This window comes from Zootoca vivipara, chromosome Z2, assembly GCF_965207765.1.
Source record: "Zootoca vivipara chromosome Z2, rZooViv2.hap1.1, whole genome shotgun sequence".
Taxonomy (NCBI): domain Eukaryota; kingdom Metazoa; phylum Chordata; class Lepidosauria; order Squamata; family Lacertidae; genus Zootoca; species Zootoca vivipara.
Genome location: NC_142585.1, coordinates 11315139 through 11335704, shown reverse-complemented (window position 1 = coordinate 11335704; position 20566 = coordinate 11315139). Strand labels below are relative to the sequence as shown.

At 44.0% G+C, this 20566-nt stretch overlaps 1 protein-coding gene across 1 annotated transcript in view; it reads right to left on the bottom strand.

The window, feature by feature from the left end:
* Positions 1-4913: 4913 nt before the first annotated feature.
* LONRF3 (LON peptidase N-terminal domain and ring finger 3) overlaps positions 4914-20566 on the bottom strand; it is a 30316-nt gene continuing 14663 nt past the window's right edge. The window contains exons 4-11 of the mRNA XM_035114045.3: positions 19091-19334; positions 17681-17771; positions 14607-14721; positions 13147-13268; positions 9450-9608; positions 7943-8105; positions 6499-6648; positions 4914-5775 (exon numbers count right to left, since the gene is read on the bottom strand). Coding sequence (XP_034969936.2) covers positions 5617-5775; positions 6499-6648; positions 7943-8105; positions 9450-9608; positions 13147-13268; positions 14607-14721; positions 17681-17771; positions 19091-19334 — 1203 coding nt within the window. The 3' untranslated portion in view covers positions 4914-5616. The remainder of the gene's footprint in view (positions 5776-6498; positions 6649-7942; positions 8106-9449; positions 9609-13146; positions 13269-14606; positions 14722-17680; positions 17772-19090; positions 19335-20566) is intronic.

The window sequence follows — 20566 nt, the reverse complement described above, 5'->3', positions numbered from 1 at the left end:
TAACAAGAACCCCCTTGTACTCCCCCCACCCTCATTATTGCAACACACCAGTTCACGGTGGTGAAGAGGAGTACATCCCATGGCCTGCTTGCTCACTGATTAGCCCCTGCCTGAACAACAAACACACAGGTGTGAGCAAATGATGAGGAAAGGGAGAAGCAGAAGCAACTGGTTGCTATGGTGAGGAGGAGGCAGACTCACTCATTGAAGGAGGGAGAGCTTTGACAAGTGCCCCCCTAAAAAACCCCCATCAAACTGGCTCTTGTTAGTCTTGTTAGTGGGTATATGGCTGCAGCCCAAAGCTACACTCTTGTATATGCTTTGCTGGGAGCCCCACTGAACACACAGCTGGCCCTACTTCTGAATAAACATGAACAGGACTGCACTGCTAGAGCTGCAAAACTTTGCATAGGAATAAAAACAACCATTCTAAAAATAAACACATCGTCTCTCTCCCCCCCCCCAGACCCCCTCAAAATACATGTGTGGCGGCAGACATGAGGATTTTGAAGTCCATATATATTTTAAAAATTTGATTGCTTTTAAAAAAGTTATTTAAATATCTGCAGCCCACTCCACCAGGGTCATCCTCAAAATCCAGTAAAACTTTTTTTCAAAACAGTTTCATTTAACTGATTAATTTAAACATTGAATTGTTGATATTCTACCACCAGGTGGTGCTGTGGTTAAACCACTGAGCCTAGGGCTTGCCGATCAGAAGGTCGGCGGTTCGAATCCCTGGACGGGGTGAGCTCCCATTGCTTGGTCCCAGCTCCTGCATGTCAAAATGCAAGTAGATAAATAGGAACCGCTACAGCGGGAAGGTAAACGGCGTTTCCATGTGCTGCTCTGGTTTGCCAGAAGCGGCTTTGTCATGCTGGCCACATGACCTGGAAGCTATACGCTGGCTCCCTCGGCCAATAATGCGAGATGAGCGCGCAACCCCAGAGTCGGTCACGACTGGACCTAGTGGTCAGGGGTCCCTTTACCTTTACCTTTACCCACAAGAAAAGCTGTTGTCCACATTTCTTTTACACACCCTTGATGGACCTGCACCAAATTCTTATGTTACCAATAGGGCAACCTTCCTAGTAACCACCAGTGGTTTAACAAAAAAATAGAAAAGATTTGGGCAATTTCCACCCAGAGAAGATAAATATAACTCATTGCAGGCTAGATTTTTCATTACTGGTTACATAAATTTATTCAGCTCTGCTATATGCAAACTGCCATTGTCCACCTCCCAGAAAGGTCTTCTATGGGCGCACACAAACAAACCACACAACTGCAGTGTTGCTTTGCTCCCTATTTGTGACTGCATATATTTAATGAATAGATTCACAGTACAGTTTTGGTCTCAACACATCTTTGGTTTCTTTCAGGTGAATGCACACAGAAAATGCTGGCCACTTTTGAATGAGATCATTTCCGTTACTTTTTTTCCTTTTCCTTTTTTACACTATCACTTGGGGTCGGTGGGAAGGGAAACCTGCACAAAAATCCAGAGGTGGGAGAAAAGTCTCTGAGGACCTAGTGCTATATAACGCCTGGAGTGGCCAGTTCATAGTGCAACAAGTGAGGAACTGCATTACCCAAAAGAAAAGAAAGACAGGTTTGCATAAAGTACAACGTGCCGATTCACATACGGATGCACATTTGGAAATAATAATAATAATAATAATAATAATAATAATAATAATATAATCTGAATTTGCAATCTTCAAATAGAGGTCTTCAAATGCAGAGAACTGTCCTCCAAAATAGAAGACAATGGAGATTTATGTAGAAAGCGGTGAGATGGATTAGTAGCATAACCAACTTTGACTTTTTCCGTGGGCATTTTCATCCATTGCTTTCCACAATTGCTAGAGCACAGCCAATGAGGAGGCGGAGATCACATCCTCTGCCCCAGTTCCCAAGTCTGTTGGAAGCTACAGATCTGCAAGTACTTGGGGACAGGACTTTTCTAATGGTGGCAGTAGCTACTGCTCTGGAATTGCATCCCCATTTAGCTCCGCCACGTATCTCTTTAAAAGTCATAGGGTTGCCCCTTCTTTGAGGAGTCATTTATGTAGTAATAGTGCATTAGTGGTAGATTTATACTAGGCTGTCCACATGTCAGGCCCTTTTTTCAGCTGGAACTCACGAACTCAATTCCGCCACCTCTCAGGTGGGCATCATTGCCATAATAAGAGAATAAGGGAGGCATTCATGGTGAGTCCCAGCACCTCTTTTTTTATATAGAAAAATAGCACTGTCGCATGCTGTTCTGCAACAGTTGTTCTGGGATGCTTCTGCAATACTGTATTATTGTTCTGTTGCTATTTGGAAGGGTACCACTTCACTATAGTGCAACAAAAGTGGGACAAATTCCCCTTTGGAATATTTGGGGCATAAGAAGTTACAGGATTTCTGCAGGAAGGACATAGGCTGGCTGGAAACCAAAGCAGTATGTCTGCCCACCACAATTCTAGATGGCACAAACAGTACTGAAAGCAGAATCATGTAGAATCACCCTGATACCATCAAGAGCACAAATCGTCATGAATGCAGAATAAAAGGAATGTCTGTAGGAGTCCGTGTTCATTCTGCCAGGCTTTCAGCTATTATGAACTGTTTTTGATTGCTAAACCCAGCATTTAAGTCTTCTTTGATCATGCTCTCTCTCTCACACACACACACAGACACGTGTGTGTGTGTGTGTGTGTGTGTGTGCAATGATACCTTTGCACCATGTTGTTTTCAATCATTGCCTACGTTTGCCATTTTTATTTCATATTTTTTGAAACTGCTTTGAGCACTCCAGTACAAAATAAACAGATTTTTTAAAAAATAAAATAAATAAACCTGGCAATGCAATCAGTAGGAGTGCTAAAATTAAATAAGAGATTTAACCTGGTTTTAAGGATTGATTTTCATCATGAGTTTGGAGGAGGGGAGCAGTGCACAGTGGCAGCAGCATTTCAACCTCCTTCTTTGAAGTTTAAAAAGGGTCAATGTTTCTGCACATTAATGACCATCACAGTAGCTTTCAGCCCCAGAACAACTCAATCTCCCCTCCACCACTCCCCCCCAAATTTCTACAACTGCAATGCATTTCCATTTGCAATGCAGACCTCATGTAAGTGCATTTCAGAGAACTGCAGCAAAACCTGCCCGGAAATATGTTAGGAGGCATCCAGACCACCACCAGCCTCACAGTACAGTTAAGATAAAAGATACACGCTTTTAAAAAGTGATGTTGTTATCACATTATTTAAATTAAAACAATGCAGTTTTGCAGCAATTGGGAGCCAGAGGAAGCAGGTGTCAGAAAAGCAATAAAGGAAAAGGAATTTAGGAAGCTGCCTTATTCTGAGTCAGATCAATGGTCCATCCAGCTGAACATCATCTACGTTGACTAGAAGTGGCTCTCTGTGGTTTCAGGCAGGGGTCTCTCCCAGTCCTAACTGGAGACGCTGAGGATTGAACTTGTGGCCTTCTGCATACAGGCAGATGTTCTACCACTGAACAATGACCGCTCTCCAATTTATGAATACATTCCAAAGGAGAGTAAACAGAGAATTACCAATGGGAGCGTAACACTGATAAAGCCAGTAGGAGCAGCAGCTCAATCTGTTACTCCCCGGTTGGCAATGCACATAGATTTTCCTATGTGGACACAGGTAGAAGGTTCTTTGTGTCCTCCTGTTGCTGCCATCCAACCTGTCCCCAGTATAAATGCTACCAAAGATATGCTGTAAAAGGGTCTCTTCAAAGTGGTCTGCAGTTGTTTTGTGAACAGCCACCTAAGAGCTCAATTTGGCAAAGCCACAACATTCAATTAGATCAAGAAAGAACAGCAATCCCAAAGCAAACTGTCACAGCAAGCTTCTCTAAATAATAATATAAAGGAAAATGTGTTAGGTACACCTTGTTCCCCTGCCTCTGATTATGCTTCATTTGACCCACACTGCTGTCCTTGAACATGCTTTTAACAAATTAAATGTCAAAACAGGACTTGCCCAGATATTATCTGGTTCCTGGTATCAGGTACAGATAATTCTGTACTCACAGAAAGATTTGTAAGCTACTATTTTTGGTGCTTTTTAAAAAGAGAGGGGGGGGAGAGGGGGAGAGAGAGAGAAATATCCATTGAAGCATGCCTTGACACATCTTCGAAAGTTAGAGGGTTGGATCCAGACTTCAGTGGCAACCCAAACCCCACTTTCTAGATGTAAGTCCTATTGAATTCAATGCAATTTACTTCTAAGTGGACTTGGTTAGGATGGTGTTGTTGGTCATGCTTTGAACAGACCCACCTAAATTAATCTTAGGTTAGTCATCTTGATAATGTCACATTCATGTCAATGGGTCTACCCTAAGTATGACCAAGTCTGGATCCAACCCATTGTATCAGTGCCATTTAGACTGGCAAACTAGTTATCAAGCATGAGACTGTGTATTATTAACACACACACACACACACACACACACCATCTTCATGTTCATTATTAAAAACACCATAAGATAGTAAAGGAGCCAGAGTTCTATGAAGAATACACACAGTCTTAGGCTATGATCCTAAACACACATTCTATGGGAGTAAGCTAATCACCACTGAATGCAGCAGGAGTTACTTTAGAGGATCATGCTGTGAATTTGCAACTGAAAACCAAACAAACATTTTTAGTGCAAAATAATACTAATAATATCCATCAAAAACTTGTGAATACTGTTAATACACAGATATATATATATATATATATATATATATATATATATATATATATATTTAAAAAAACCAAACCAGAACCCTTTGGAATATGCCTTGAAATAAAACAGCGAGATGGCTAGTTATTTCAGCTTCACATTAAACCAGAAATATTTCAATGCATCTATTCCCAAATAAAATAAAATAAAAATTAGGACAAACCTTTAAAAAAATTGTTTATAGCAAAAAAGAAAAGAAAAAAAGTTCACATCTGTTTTGTTCACTTTCATTATGCATATATGAAGAAATATATCTATATATTTATGGAAACATTGGTAATTCTTTTTGAACTGAAGAACCAACTCAACAACATTAAGGCTGCAGTCCTTTAGCGTGGTTACAGGGAAGTGAAGACCTGCCACGCTTTTCAGGACTTACTTCCGAGTAGAACGTGCTTGGGATCGTGCTGCATGCTCCCCGCACAGTAGCTATAGTTCTTGCTGTGTTGATGAACTCAAGTTAGAGCCATTTCTTGCTCCAAAAAATAATTCTCTGTTAACACATCACTGCAAGTAGTTAAAGGGCTCTTCCACCCATGAAGCTTAACATTGCAGTTCTTGCTTCACCTGGTGAAATGAGAATGGAAAAGCCTGAAGTGGCCAGTATGTTCATTTGTGTTACAAATGCTTGCCTGCCATCACTCTCTTCTGCACAATGGGCTGAGACAATGAGATGTAATAGCAGAAGAGAAAGCTCAAGAATCAAGCTAGAAGTAAATGAGGAACTGTGTTCCTAAAAACATTAAATAAAACTTTTATGGTGAGAAAAAGAAGAAGTAGTCATCAGTGTAAGGAAACAGCCACCATTAGCTGAGAGACGCTCAAGTATTCCAACAGGATTCACAGGATCTCTTGCGCTGCTTATCATCGTGGTCTCGGGCAGGACATAAAGGCAAGAACGCGTCTGATGCCGCAGAGACGGTCCTTCAGGGATGTCATGGCAAGAAACGGGAGCTGGGCTCTGCTCTCAAGAGGAAGGACAGCCAGCATCCACCAGCACCAGGCAGGGCCATTGGGGTTGCACTGCAAGGAATAGCAAGCATGGTTAATAAGTGGAGAAAGTGGCAGGATGGAACCCCATATTCAGGAACCGCCAACCTAATTTTAACATCTTAAATTAAAATGCAGCGTATATAACAATATGAATAAGCTTAATATAATTAAATAATTGAAACTACAGTGGTGCCTCACTAGACGAATTTAATTCGTTCCACGGGTCTTTTCTTATAACGAAAAATTCATCTAGCGAATCCCATAGGAATGCATTGAATTTTTTTGAATTTGTTTTTGCCCATAGGAACACATTAATTGAATTTCAATGCATTCCTATGGGAAACCGCGATTCGCTAGACGAATTTTTCGTAAAACGAATTCGTCTAGCGAGGCAACCTCCGCTCGAAAAAAACCTTTCGTTAAGCGGAAATTTCATTAAGCAGGGCATTCGTTAAGCGAGGCACCACTGTATACCCAAGGTAAAATACAAAAATAAAAATAAAAATTGGAAGGATGGCATACAAAGGATCACCCTGTTCCAAACAGTGCACTCCAAGGGTTAGGAAGAGAGGAAGCTGCCTTATACCAAGTCAGACCATCAGTTCATCTAGTTTGGTGCTGTTTACACTGACTGGCAGCAGCTCTCCAGGTTTTCACATGCCAAGCCCTGCCTGGAGACGCCTGGGATTGAACTGGGCAAATTGAGTAAACTCAAATTCTTGTCCCTGCCGGAGTGTTACATCCTGTACCTACCTGTGGATCTGAATCCTTGGCAGGCATTGGACCAAAGTGACTGAGGATACGACTCTTGAGCACTGTCTTGAGGGAATCAAACCACTTGTAGGCCTGGTCATATACAGAATCGTGAAGGAGAATCAGCTCAGCATTTTCTGTTCCTTGAACCTGGAATCATAAGAGTTGTAGAGTTGGAAGGGGAAAACAAGGGTCATCTAGTCCAACCCTCTACAATGCAGAAATCTTTTGCCCAGTATGGGGCTTGAACCCACAATCCTAAGATTAAATCTCATGCTCTACCAAACTGAGCTATCCCAGGAGGGTATCACTAGGGAGTGTCAGGGGAAAAATAGTTTTAGCCGGATTCTAACAAAGAGACACCTAGTTTAGTTGTCAAGATTGTAGACTGGATTTGGGATGCTCAAGTCAAGTCATTCCCCACTGAAGCTGGCCTACCTCATAGCTTTGTTGCAATAATAAAATAGTATACCACAATCAGCTCCTTGGAGGAAAGGGGCTACGCAATGATACTAGTAATAAATAAGCAGCTGCCTTTACTGTACTGTTTTTGGCACCTGCTATACATTATTATTATTATTATTATTATTATTATTATTATTATTATTATTATTATGCAAACCTACCCAGACATGTGAATTTGACATGTAGTTTTATTATATATATATTTATCTTTGAACCCACTGGTTTTATTTTTTAAAAATATCCCACCCAACTTATCTTAACCTGTAATTTTAATATATATATTTATGTAGACCAGATAGGTTTTGATGAAGCAGTATATAAATCCTGTTAAGTTCAATTCAAGCAGTAAGAAAGCATGGATATGTCAGGAACCCAGAATGCAGTGGTGGCCAGGACACGGAATCAAAGGCTGCAGGTCCACTGGCTGAGGGGCTTGACTAGCTTTCTGACTCTGAGCCGGATACTGGGGCCCACTGAACCTGAGAGTGGTAGGAAGGAGACCACTGAATATCAGGACTCCACAAATTAGGGTCTGCAGAGCCAGAGCCAAGGCCATGACAGACACCTTCCCTGAGCCTAAGGAACAAAGTGGTCCTGTTACTATCTTGTCGGTCCAATGGTCAAGGGAGGACACAAGGCCACATCTCTACTATGCATCTATACATCCCTACTATGCATCCCTAGAATTGTAGAGTTGGAAGGGACCCCAAGTTCGACCCCCTACAACACAGGAATCTCAACTAAAGCATCCATGACAGATAGCCATCCAAGCTGTGCTTAAAAACCTCCAAGGAAGGAGAGTCTACCACCTCCCGAGGGAAACATTCTGCAAAGAAGTCTAGGGACTGTAGTCTGTTAAAGGGGCTGAGAGTTGTTTGGAGACACCACAGAGCTCTAGTTTCCAGAGTGGTTTAACAACAATTCCTATTCCCAGGGAACTCTGGAAGCCGTAGCTCTGGCACATCGAGTCAATGCTCACCATCTGATCTTCTATGTACTCAATGTCTGCCGTGTTGTATCCATCACGTTGGCCATGCTGCAAGACCTTGAACCTCCTCTTGCCAATACTGTCAACCACAGATCGGCCATCAGCAAAGAACTCCACATTTCTTATCTCCAGAATACAGCCATAATCTGCAAATCTGTTAGCCAGAAAGGACAAGGTAAAGAAACAAGATTTACTCTTTTCTAGCCGCAGTTTCCACAGGTCAATGGCGAAGACATTCAGCAGTCTACTTCAGACTTGCTCAACTTGGTGTCCTTCCAGTAGTTTTAGGATTCTATGACCCCCAGCCAGATGGGTCTTGTGGTCCACAGAACCATAGGAAGCTGCCTAACCAGACCATTGATCCATCTCACTCAGTATTGCCTACAGCAGGGGTTGGGAACCTTAGGCCCAGAGGCCAAATGTGGCTCTCCAAGCCTCTCTATTTGGCCCTCATGACTCTCTCCACACCACACACCTCATTGGCCCAGCATTGCAACCTCCTTGATACCTGTCAGGGCTGGGTATCAGGAGCAGGTCAGTAATAACTCACACAGCATCGATGTGAGCTATTCAAGGAAAAAACAGCTCAGGAGGCCAGGCCTAGTGAGCACAGCTGGTGGATCTTGCCTCTATAAGGGAGTGGCAAGGACTGAAGGTCCCTGCCTTCCCACAGCTCTCTAAGTCCCCCCCCCCCGGATCCTTCCAAGGATCCTGAGACTTCCTCACTTTGTGTGTCTCTGCTCCGCCCTCTTCATACCTCTGTGGGTACTGGGCAACCAAGATGGAGGGGAGCTGGTTGCAGCAGGAAAGGGAGACCCCTTGGCTTCTTTTCTGCCTCTTGCCCCCCTCCAGCCTCCTCTTCTGCATCTGATTCTGAATTGCTCTCTGCCCCCAGCCTCTTCCTGCTCACTAAACTCTGTTGCGTCTTCAGCTTCCAACACCACCTCCCCCCACTCTGCCCCCTCTTCTCCCTCTGGTCACTCATCTTTGCCCCACCACCACTCCGGAGGCTCTGAGCCTTCTTCCCCTGGGGGTTCCCCAGCTGGTTTCCCCCACCATTCCTCTGTGCCCAACCAGTCCATGACAATGCCTGGCTGGAACGTGCCCTTGAATTTTGATAACGCCTCTGCTTCCCTGGGTGGAGGAAGCAAGTGGGTGGGAGTACAAACTACCCTGTTGTACAAAGACAAAATGTTCACCTGTTGCTCCACCCATGTTTTCCTCTGGCACCACCCACAACTGGAATTCAGCCCCTGCTGGGAAGGGAATTTGACCCCCAGGCTCAAGAAGCTTATTTCCCTCTGGTCTATGCCAACTGGGGGGAGGTCCCCAGGCTTTCAGAGAAGAGCCCCTCCCAGCCCTACCTGGAGATGCAGGGAAATTGTGCACTACCACTGAGTTGTGACCCTCCCCCCCATGTCCAAAACATTTGGAGGGACTCATGTTGGGCAAAGCTAGTTTAGTAGCACACAACAGCATCATGCTCTCTGTCACTCACCCTTTGACAGGGTCCCCAATGCACATCCCAAACTGCTTGGTGCCTGTTTCCATGCATCTGCGGATCATCAGTCGGTAGCATGGTTCAAAGATGTGCAGTGGGCAAGGGACGGTGGGGTAGGCCATCGTGCAGACGAAGATGGGAACGTTGTTATTCAAGCTGCAGGACAAACCTTTGGGTTAAGACTCTGAACATGCCACACTTGCTCACAATGCAAAACACAAGAGAGGCAAGATGTGGAAGAGGGGAAATATTAAACCAACAGAGAGGGCGGCGATCAACTCAGAATATTGTTTGTTTCTTTATATCGTAGTAGGAGGGCAAACCCGCAATTCCTGGTTTTTTGTTTCATTTTGCTAATCTAGATTTTTAGCCGCCATCTGCATTCATATGTGGGGTTTATTGTGTTAGTTTTTCCTGGCGCTTCTGTCTCAGTTTCTAACATTACTTTTATGCTGCAGCATCTGTTGCATTATGGGACTGTGGCTTTTTGATCAATATACTGCAATGGAACAGTAGTTTTTAAATGGTGAGAAAGAAGCGTATGCTGGGATGCCGCTTCATATTTAGTCACACACAACTCCTGCTATTTTCCAAGTTAACAGGGTTGCAAGCTGATTTTCCTTCTCTCTGGAAACAATGAACACGGAATGGGTACTAAACTTCCACTAGATTTCCAGGTGGCCTCTTTATGTTGTGGGAAAGATCCATATTCATAGAATCATAGAGTTGGAAGAGACCACAAGGGCCATCCAGTCCAACCCCCTGCCAAGCAGGAAAACTATGCATTTAAAGCAGTATTAAACTACTTTTAATGGTCATGGCTCCCCCAAAGGAATCTGGGACTTGTAGTTTAAGGGTTCTGAGAGTTGTTAGGCGCTGTGGGTTAAACCACAGAACCTAGGGCTTGCCGATCAGAAGATCGGCGGTTCGAATCCCTGCAATGGGGTGAGCTCCCGTAGGTCTGTCCCAGCTCCTGCCAACCTAGCAGTTTGAAAGCATGTCAAAGTGCAAGTAGATAAATAGGTACTGCTACAGCGGGAAGGTAAACGGCGTTTCTGTGCGCTGCTCTGGTTTGCCAGAAGCGGCTTTGTCATGCTGGCCACATGACCTGGAAGCTGTACGCCGGCTCCCTCGGCCAATAACGCGAGATGAGCGCCGCAACCCCAGAGTCAGTCACGACTGGACCTAATGGTCAGGGGTCCCTTTACCTTTATTCCCTTCACAGAGCTAGTTTTTCGAGAAACTCTGGTAATTTTAGTTCTGTGAGGAGAATAGGGGGTTTCCTAACAACTCTCAGCACCCTTGACAAACTACACCTCCAATGATTCTTTGGGGGGAAGCCATGTTTGCTTAAACCCAAGAACAGGGTCCTCTCAGAGAAAAACAGACTTTTTAATTAATTCTTAATTAATCCTTGCTCCTGGCCTGCGAGTGCTCCTACTGAAGAATAGCCTTTACCAAAGGTGTAATGAGCTTTGAACACATTCAAACTCAGGAGAAACGTACTAAGAGGAAGGCACGCTTGGCAAACCGTCACCATGATCAATTCCTGCCTGGAAACCTATGTCCCCACTGTGGAATGACGTGTGGATCCAGAATTGGCCTCCACAGTCACTTAAGGACTCATTGTTAAGACTGTGCTCATGGAAGACAATCTTACTCAGCTACGACTGATAGCCAAGGGTGGTGGTGGGAAATGTTTTAACACCTCCCAGATTTTTCTTGGGATGGGGAGCCATGATTGATTAAAGTGGCACCACAGTGTTTTAAATGTATGGTTTGCATGTGGCCTATCAGGTAAGGAAATGTAAAGACAATGGAATAAATGTTGTCTGAATGCAGCCATACAGTAAAACCCAACCAGTGCAACCCCAGCCATCTTTATGCAGTCAAAATCAGGGATGGGGAGGTCCAGACTCTGCACAACCCAATAATTTCCAAGCAGGCTCTTCCCTGCTGCCCAGCTAAAAAGAGTGGGCAAGGCTGCCTGGGGGGTTGGGCACATACAGTGTAATCAGTGAATACATCAGCCGTGTGAAACCCACGCACAGCCATATGCATTGTTGAACCTCTCCAGCAGCGCATGGAGGGTTATTCAAAACTAGCCCCCCAATCTCTTGTCCTTCCACAAACACCTATTTATGAACTCTTGGGCATATCCATGTTCCATGTTCTTATCTTTTCAATGTACAGCTTGCCGGGAGAATCAAGGTCGCAGCTTGTGATCCCTTATCTTTTAGCAGGTTGACTCATCATGTTCCTACCCTTTCCGCCCAACTAAAGAGAGAAGGGGAGTTTGCAAATGCAGACTTCTGCACAGAGATGTTGCAGGAGATAAGATACTAAAGCCTGCTTGCTGTGAGAGTTCTGAGCAGTGCTTTTTTCTGTGGGGACGCAGGGTTATGCATACCCCTCAAGATTTTGTGAATTTTTGTACTTTTGTCCATTTATTGTATTTATTTTTCCCGATTTGAACTATAAAATGGTGATTTTCTTGAGTCAAAATGAGGGTACTATTAGACATTTTTAATTAAAAAACCCACTAGTTCTGAGTATGCTACAAACTTATATGAATCCCCTCTGGAACTAGAGAGAGATTCAAGAGAAGACTGATAGGTTTTATAGTTGTTGTTGTTGTTGTTGTATTATTATTTATTATTATTATTATTATTATTATTATTATTATTATTATTATTACCAGCCCATCTGGCTGGGTTTCTCCAGCCACTCTGGGCAGCTCACAGCACATATCAGAACATACTAAAACATCAAACATTAAAAACTTCCCTAGAAAGGGCTGCCTTCAGATGTCTTCTAAAAGTCAGATAGTTGTTTATTTCCTTGACATCTGAAGGGAGGGAAGTCTCAAATTTGCCTTGGTTCTCCTGCCACCATCTACCTGCTCCTGCCACTGCCTGCTCTGCCCCATCCAGCATGGCAGAGATTAGGCACTGCCACCAGCACCACAAGGTCTCGTGTGATTTTGGGAGAAATCCTGCTCCAAATGCACACAGTCTTGCCCCAAATTGGCACAGATTGAGTTGGCACTTTGCCTGTGGGTGTGCTTCCCTTGGGCGGAGGGGGGGCTCCTGCTGTCTGAAGCTTAGCAGGCTCACCTTGCCTAATGGGTGAGCTGGTTCTGGAGGAGGCAACAGTCAGAAAATTCTCCTAAGCCTTCGCCTTCAGGTGAATAAGTTTTATTGCTTCACTGGACTTTGCTCGCATAACTCCAACAACACTTTGGGCACAAAGGAATTCTACCCCAGCTGACAGGATAATTAAGAAACAAAACTTTCAGGTCAAACCTTAAGTCATAAACACTTACGGTTGTAGCCACTCAAGAGCAGACCTATTGAAATTAAATGACATGGGGTCTATTAATTTCAGTGGGTTTACTCTAAGCAAGAATTAGCTAGGTATAACCCTTACCCGTGAATCTATAGTATAGATTATATAGAACCATTGCAGACATTTGTTACATAAAACCATTTTTTTGGTCGGTTGATAGCTGAGTGTATTTGAGGTAAGGATCTGATTCCCTCCCCCAATGAGGTGGGTCAGTTCTGCATCAACAGAATAACTTTCTGGCACCTTTCATAATAACTCTTCACTCCTGGAGGGTTAACTATTGGGAAGGGAGGTGGGAGAGGGGAAATCCACTTGGAGGGGACTGGGCAAAAGACATATGACATACTTGGAAAGTTCAGCAATTTCCTCTTCATGAAGCTTCTTTCGTTCTATGAGTTCCTCAGGAAGGTACTTTGCTATTATGTCTTCCATCAGCACTGTCTTACAGTGTTTCCTCGTTGCCAAACACTGTAACAGAAAACAGGGATTCCTCTCAGGCTTGGTTTAGAAATGTTCAGGATTCTGTTATAGCAGCTACCCCTGCTAAAAACTTCAGCTTCATCTGATTTTATTTTATTTTGTCCTCTAGCTAACAGACTGCTGACAAGCCATTAGTGAGACAAGCCCTGAGTGCCTCTGAAGCTACCCTGCCTTGCAGGGTCATTGGGAGGCTACCCCTGTGTTTGCTACCTGGAGCCCTTTCAAGGGTGTACAGAATAAAATGTGACAAGCAAATAATAGTGCCATTGACATGTCTGGAATCAATAGGTTCTGGGGCAGAAGCCTAATATGCTAAATTCTCCTAGTGGGAGGGGAGTTGTGTGATTCCGGGTGGGCGGAGTTATGAATACGAAAGTTTGCAAAGAAACCATGCCCAAGCATTTCCACCTGTTCTGCACCTGACATCAAGTGTGGGGCAGGCAAAGATGGGGCTGGGCCAAAGGCAGGTGTGTTGTTGTTGGTGGTGGTGGGGTTCCACACAGTGCTTTGCATGCCCTGAACATGGTAAGGGTTTTTATACCTAGCAGGGAACCTAAAACATACAGAATGTTAAATGCTAAATGGACTGAAATGTTAAAATGGATTAAAATTCACACCAGTATTTCTAAGCATCAGGGAAGACTTGTATAAACATGAATGTCCAGGAGGATACCATGGTAAATGGTATCAAATGCCAACAAAGGATCAAGCAGCAGGAGCAAGGTCACACTCCCTCTCTGTCCTGCTCTCTGCCAAGGTCATCCATCAGGGTGACCAAGGCCGACTCAGTTCTGTGGGCCAGGCCTGAACCCAGATTGGAATGGATCCAAATAATCCATCTCCTCAAATAATGCCTGCAGCTGCCTCACTGCAGACTTCACCACCACCTTCCCCCAAAATGGGGTATTTACAACTGGGTGATAGCTGTTCCAATCCCTAGGGTCCAGAGCAGTTTCTTTAGAAGCAGCAGGGACCACCACCTCTTGCAGTGAAGCATTAACCACTGGACCCAACCAGTTAGCCTCCCTCTGCTGTATTTAATAAGCCAAGAGGGGCAGGGGTTGAGGGGGCATGAACAGAAGGCCTAACGAGAGCTATGGCAAAAGGAGAATTTCAATACAGGAACTCAGGAAGCTGCCTATTCCAGAGGGAAATTCCTAGCCCTACATGGAGATGGAGGGATTTGAACCTGGGATCTCCTGCATGGAAACCAATTGTGATAGAGTCTTTCCAGTTTCATGACACATTTCAGTCCCTAACCCACCCCAGGTGCATGCCAATATTTAGGGAAACACCTATGACAAGACACAAGCAACACAGGCTCACCTCTGAGAGACCCTCTTTGCATAGGGGGCATTTGGGGTTGTGATCCAAACACCTTTCAAGGCATTTCAGGCAGAAGGTATGTCCACAAGGGGTGGTGACAGGTTCGTAGAAGAGCCTGGTAGGGAAAAATCAGGAGAGGAAAGAAAAGCAATACAATCTTGTAGCAGGAATACTAGAAGGCATGGGAATTCACAGAAGTTGACACCCACAAGCAATCAATGTGGCAAGGGTGAAGTTCCAAACATCCCAAGGACAAAAACCATCAGGAGTGTTACAAGTAGAACAGCAACAGAATCTTGCTGTGTGAGGTCTTCCTATCTGGAGTTTCAGCCAGCCAGCCTTACCCTTTTGGAGGATACTCCATTCCATACCCCACTCAGTTTCCTCATTTTTCTTGTCTAAGTCAGTCAGAATGCCTTGATCATTGAGCATAGTCAGTCCTCATTGGGCTGACTGAGGTGTCCCTTTCTCAATTTTTCATTTCTTTCCAAATCCTGGGATTTCCCTGAACCTACTGATGTCCATTTGTTTGTGTTATATAGTCAATAGTCACATATTGACTATATAAGGATCCATAGAGAGAATGAGTTCCTTTAATAGTGGAGAAGATTATCTGTATAGGGTTTCCTTGGCATGTGTGTGCATATGTGTAACTATGGAATCATATAAGTAGAAATCTATTTTATGTGTCTAGGGCCCTACATGCACTATACAGTTAAAAGCAATATCATGGAGATCCCTGGGTAGTTTGTAAAGGATGTTGAGAGTTGCTAGGAGGCTCTATTCCCTTCATAGAGCTACAATTCCCAGAGTTGTTTAACAACCAATCCTTCTTCCCAGGGAACTGTGAAAACTTTAGCTCTGCGAGGGAAATAGGGGTCTCCTAACAACTCTCAGCACCTTTTACAAACCACAGGTCTCAGGATGCTTTGGGGAAAGCCATGACTTTGCTGAAAGTTATTATAGATTGGGGGCCTGAAATGTTAATATGGTGGCGGTGGCTGAAAGTTTTAATATTTGGGGTGGGCCTGAAAATCCTCTCCTCCGGCAATCTGTCTCTTCCAGCAAAGCAGCCAAATTATTCTATTAGCTCGCCTGGAACAAGGCTGAGGATTCAAGCACCTGTTCAAAGCAGTTCAGGGTACGAGTCTGAATGTGTCTTATGGAGAAGGATCAGGGGAGAGGATTAAAAAGCAGCCTAGAAGAAACTCTGTCCAATTACCCAGGTACGTTGCAGGAGTTTATGCAGATTTCTTGGTCTGTCCCTGACTCACTCCCTGGATGTAGGTCAGCTACATTACGTAGTTGGGCGGGCAAACTGGGTTAATAACAGCTTGGGTCGGTTGGAGATGAGATCACTGGGTTACTGGTTCATGGAAAGACAGTATGCAGATTTCGTTGAATTTCCTTATGGGCAATTATGACAAATTCAATGTTCTACAAGTTAAAGTAAAAAGACTCAGGCCCATGCCAAATCAGTAGCATGGATTTCCAGCAATTCAGGCAACCTATCACCTGCCTAGCAACCTGAACAATTGCTTCTAGGTGTTCATGCTTACATTCCTTTTCATTCCCTCTCCTGAAGAACTTGAATTCCACCCTCCAGCTTTCAGGGTTATGTTGGCAACACCATCAACCATGGTTAGCACAAAGCAGGTTCTGGAATTGGTTTCAAGTGAGTTTCTATTCCTGGGTAACACTGCACCTTGGTTTGCATCTGTCACAAAGGACAGGTCTCCTGCTTCCACCATTTCCACCTATTTCCTGCCAGTTCTATTCAAATGCAAAAGGGTACTTGGGTTTCTCATTTGGGAGGTGTGACATACCTGACAAAATGGCTGTTGCTGTCACTGGTCAGAAAGAGCCAGGGGCTGCTCTCTCCAAGGATAGGAGAGAAAACCTTTAAAAGCTGAGCTGCCCTTGCAGGTATGGTCCCTCTCACCATCAGGGATCCAGGCTGGATCTGACCATTCTTGCTGCCTACTTGTAAGTAGACCAAAAATACTGTCCTGTGGCAAATAGGCCAGGCTTCGTCCAGCTATATACCCAAAGCGCTTTGATTTATTTTGCATTCTGTTTGACCTGTTGCCTGCTTTCCCCCACCATTTATTTCTTTTTTTAAAAAATAGTTCTTATAAATATTTTCTTCGTTAAAATGATTATGTGCATTGTCTCTTTTTTTCAAGACTCATTTATTTCTGATAAAGTTTCATATTCCGACTGCTGATATATGTGTGGTTGCCAGTCCCAGCACTCTAGAATCCCTAGAAGCTTGGAATCCAGTTACTGAAAGGTTAGGCTCAGAGTCATAAGAGATCAGCATATTTTGCCACCCCTGGAAGAGACTTGGGGAGCATGGACTGCCTTTACGCTCTGAATAAACTATAATGGAGCTGTCTGGGAAATGCAAGGTGAGTTTGTCTTGGAGTTCCTGGGCTTTGGGAAATTGAGGGGGTCTACCAGGGAAATAAACAAGCTGCTTTGATCTCAGGGGTTGGAAAAGGCTGGAAACCAGTCCTGCTTTCCCCAAGCAAGTTGTGAGTCGGTTAGGCTGACGAGTGGAAGGTTCACTGGCTGGAACCCTTTTTAAGAAGGACAGGCATTCCCCCACTTACATGGGGGTTACATTCTGGGCCCCACTGTGCCTAAGTGAAATTGTGTAAAGTGGGGAGCACCCTCTAAAAAGCCTCTAAAAGCCTTTCCCCCCCCCCTGCTCTCCAGCTATCTCTCCCCCAATCTCTTTCCAATCCACACCAAAATATCTGGGGACAGCTGAAGGACACGTGGCAAAGTGGCAGCTGCTGCTGCTGTGCGACCCTGCACATCAGCTGTTGGGCAGGGAGGCTGAGCAGCCTAAACAGAGCCCTGCTATTCCTCAGGTCTCTTTGGGGTTCCCTCCACTCTCCTCTGCAGACTCTGGGGAGAGTCTCCTCGTGAAGTTGCTGAATGCCAGCTCCCACCAGGCCCCACAAACATGGAGAAGGACTAGGGATGGTGGGAGTTGTAGTCCATCAACATCTGCAGACTGAAAAGTTCCCTGCACCTATTTTAGACAAGAAGATAGTAATGGTTACCTCATGCACAACGAGCACTCCATATCTGATGGTTCCACAAATTCAAACCGAGCACTCTTCCCAGCACCGGATCCTTTCCCCTCATTTGCATCTGTTAAAAATGGGAAGGGGGGGGGACAAAGAAGGGGAAAAAACCAAACACAGAGATTACAGAACTGGAAGGAGAATATATTGGAGTTAAAAGTGTGTACTTGGCCACAGATGGGTAAACGCCAAACAATCACAATTGGTGACTTAACAATTGTCTCCCCCACAAGAACCTACCATTTGCACCTCACATTTTTGGGCATCAAAATTGTGTCTGCAGGTTCAAAGGTCTAACATTTGTAAGTGCTTAATTCAAATGTTTTATAGTTTAGAGAAAAGTGTTGTCACTCACCCCACACCATTGTGTTTAGGGGGGCATTTAATCCACACTTACTTTATGCAGAACATACAGTGGTAGAATTCTGGATGGTGCCACTTCAGAGAGTAGGGATTTGTTTATATTTTAGAATCCTCCAGCCCCATGGTGAAAAAATAAAAAATGAACACTGAACAAGACTCCCCTACATGTAGTTTTTCTCGCTTTCTGATGAGCTAATTTTTTTACACAAGGAGGATGGTTTTTTTCATGTGAGGATGTAGTGAACCTGGTCCCTGGCATATACAATGGTGTACCACCTCTTTCTGCACATCATGTAGCCTGGCTACAAGTAACATTTCCAAAAAGGTACATATTCAGATTTTATAACTGAATTTAAATTTAAGAAGAAGAAGAAGAAGAAGAAGAAGAAGAAGAAGAAGAAGAAGAAGAAGAAGAAGAAGAAGAAGAAGAGGAGGAGGCGGCGGAGGAGGCGGAGGAGTAGTAGTTTGGATTTGATATCCCGCTTTATCACTACCCAAAGGAGTCTCAAAGCGGCTAACAATCTCCTTTCCCTTCCTCCCCCACAACAAACACTCTGTGAGGTGAGTGGGGCTGAGAGACTTCAGAGAAGTGTGACTAGCCCAAGGTCACCCAGAAGCTGCATGTGGAGGAGCGGAGACCCGAACCCAGATCACCAGATTACGAGTCTACTGCTCTTAACCACTTCACCACACTGGCTCCTCTCTTTAGGCTCTTTCCTCTCTTTGAAGACATATGGTACTGATTTGCATCAAATGCTACTCCTACTTAGAGTAGACCTACTTAAAGTAATGAGCATGACTAATGTAGGTCCATTAATTTCATTTTTTAAAAATAGATTTTATTGATACATCAGAACAACAACAACAAAACAGAAAAAAATGTTTTGTTTTATACATGTATCTAGCCATATAAATTAGAAAGTGTAAACTTCTCCAAAAATTATAAGCCATCATTTTTTTTGGTATTGCCACTTTACTTCAGTGCTAAAATAGATTCTTTTTTATTTTTTAAAGAAAGCTTACCCCTTTTCATAATTTTCCTAGGTGGGTCAGTGTTTGGGGCCTCATCAGAGTAGTGTTTTCTCTTTAGAAGACAGCACTTCTCAGATAAAAGGATGGCTGTCTCAGTCGCTGAAGAGGCATGCCTTCTCTTGACCAAGCTTCCTTTCATGCTCCCTGCCACTGGGATGGACTTTTCCAAGCCACTGTGGTCAGCTGCCTTCTGATCCTCATGGAGAGCAAAGTGCATTTCCTTGTCCATGTTTGCCTGTGCAAAGAAAAAGGTTCTTCTTTAGAACTACTGATCTCTAGCAATAATGTTCTTCACAAGACCTTCACAGATGTCCTCAAAGCGCATCTGCACAGAGCATGGAACACCTCTATTAACAATCTTTTCACCTTGCATCCTTGACAAACTACAGTTCTCAAGATTTTTTGGGAGTGGTATGGCTTTGAAAAAGATTGACTACTGTACTTCATTCACCTGATTTGTGAAAATTGAGGCTACTTATGGGAGTTAATAAAAGGGACGCGGGTGGCGCTGTGGTCTAAACCACAGAGCCTGGGGCTTGCCGATCAGAAGATCAGCTGTTCGAATCCCCACAATGGGGTGAGCTCCCGTAGCTCGGTCCCAGCTCCTGCCAACCTAGCAGTTCGAAAGCACGTCAAAGTGCAAGTAGATAAATAGGTACCGCTCCAGCGGGAAGGTAAACAGCATTTCCGTGCGCTGCTCTGGTTCGCCAGAAGCGGCTTAGTCATGACCCGGAAAAACTGTCTGTGGAGTGGACAAACGCCGGCTCCCTCAGCCAATAAAGTGAGATGAGTGCCACAACCCCAGGGTCGTCTGTGACTGGACCTAACCGTCAAGGGTCCATTTACCTTTACCTATGGGAGTTAAGAACATTCAAAACAGAAAATAAGCTATTGTTGAGGTTAAGCTTTATTTTATTTTATTTTAATGATATTTATTTATTTTTTCCCATCACCAAACCTGAACATTGTTATTCATGCTTGTATACATATACATATACATACATATACATACACATATACATTTTTGTTTGTTTGTTACAATTTTTGAGGTTAAGCTTTAAAAGGCCAGGTTACCAGAGCCGGTCAAGATTTAACCTTGGCAGTCTTAAGCCAAGGTTTGCCATTGGGGCAAACTATTATCTGAGCTCCATGGAGCCTTCCGGGCAGGGTACAACATAATGATGCATCTCCTTCCATCTCATGCTTCTACATAAAAATCTGGTGTTTGTACGTGACTAAGTTACAGTAGACCTTTAGTTAGTCCTGTCTTTTAATGGTCCCTATGTTAGTCAGGCCCATTAACTTTAATGTGTCTGCTGGAAGTAGGACTAGTATTGGTGGGATAGCTCAGTTGGCAGAGCATGAGACTCTTAATCTCAGGGTTGTGGGTTCAAGCCCCACCTTGGGGCAAAAGATTCCTCCATTGCACAGGGTTGGACAAGATGACCCTCCTGGTCCCTTCCAACT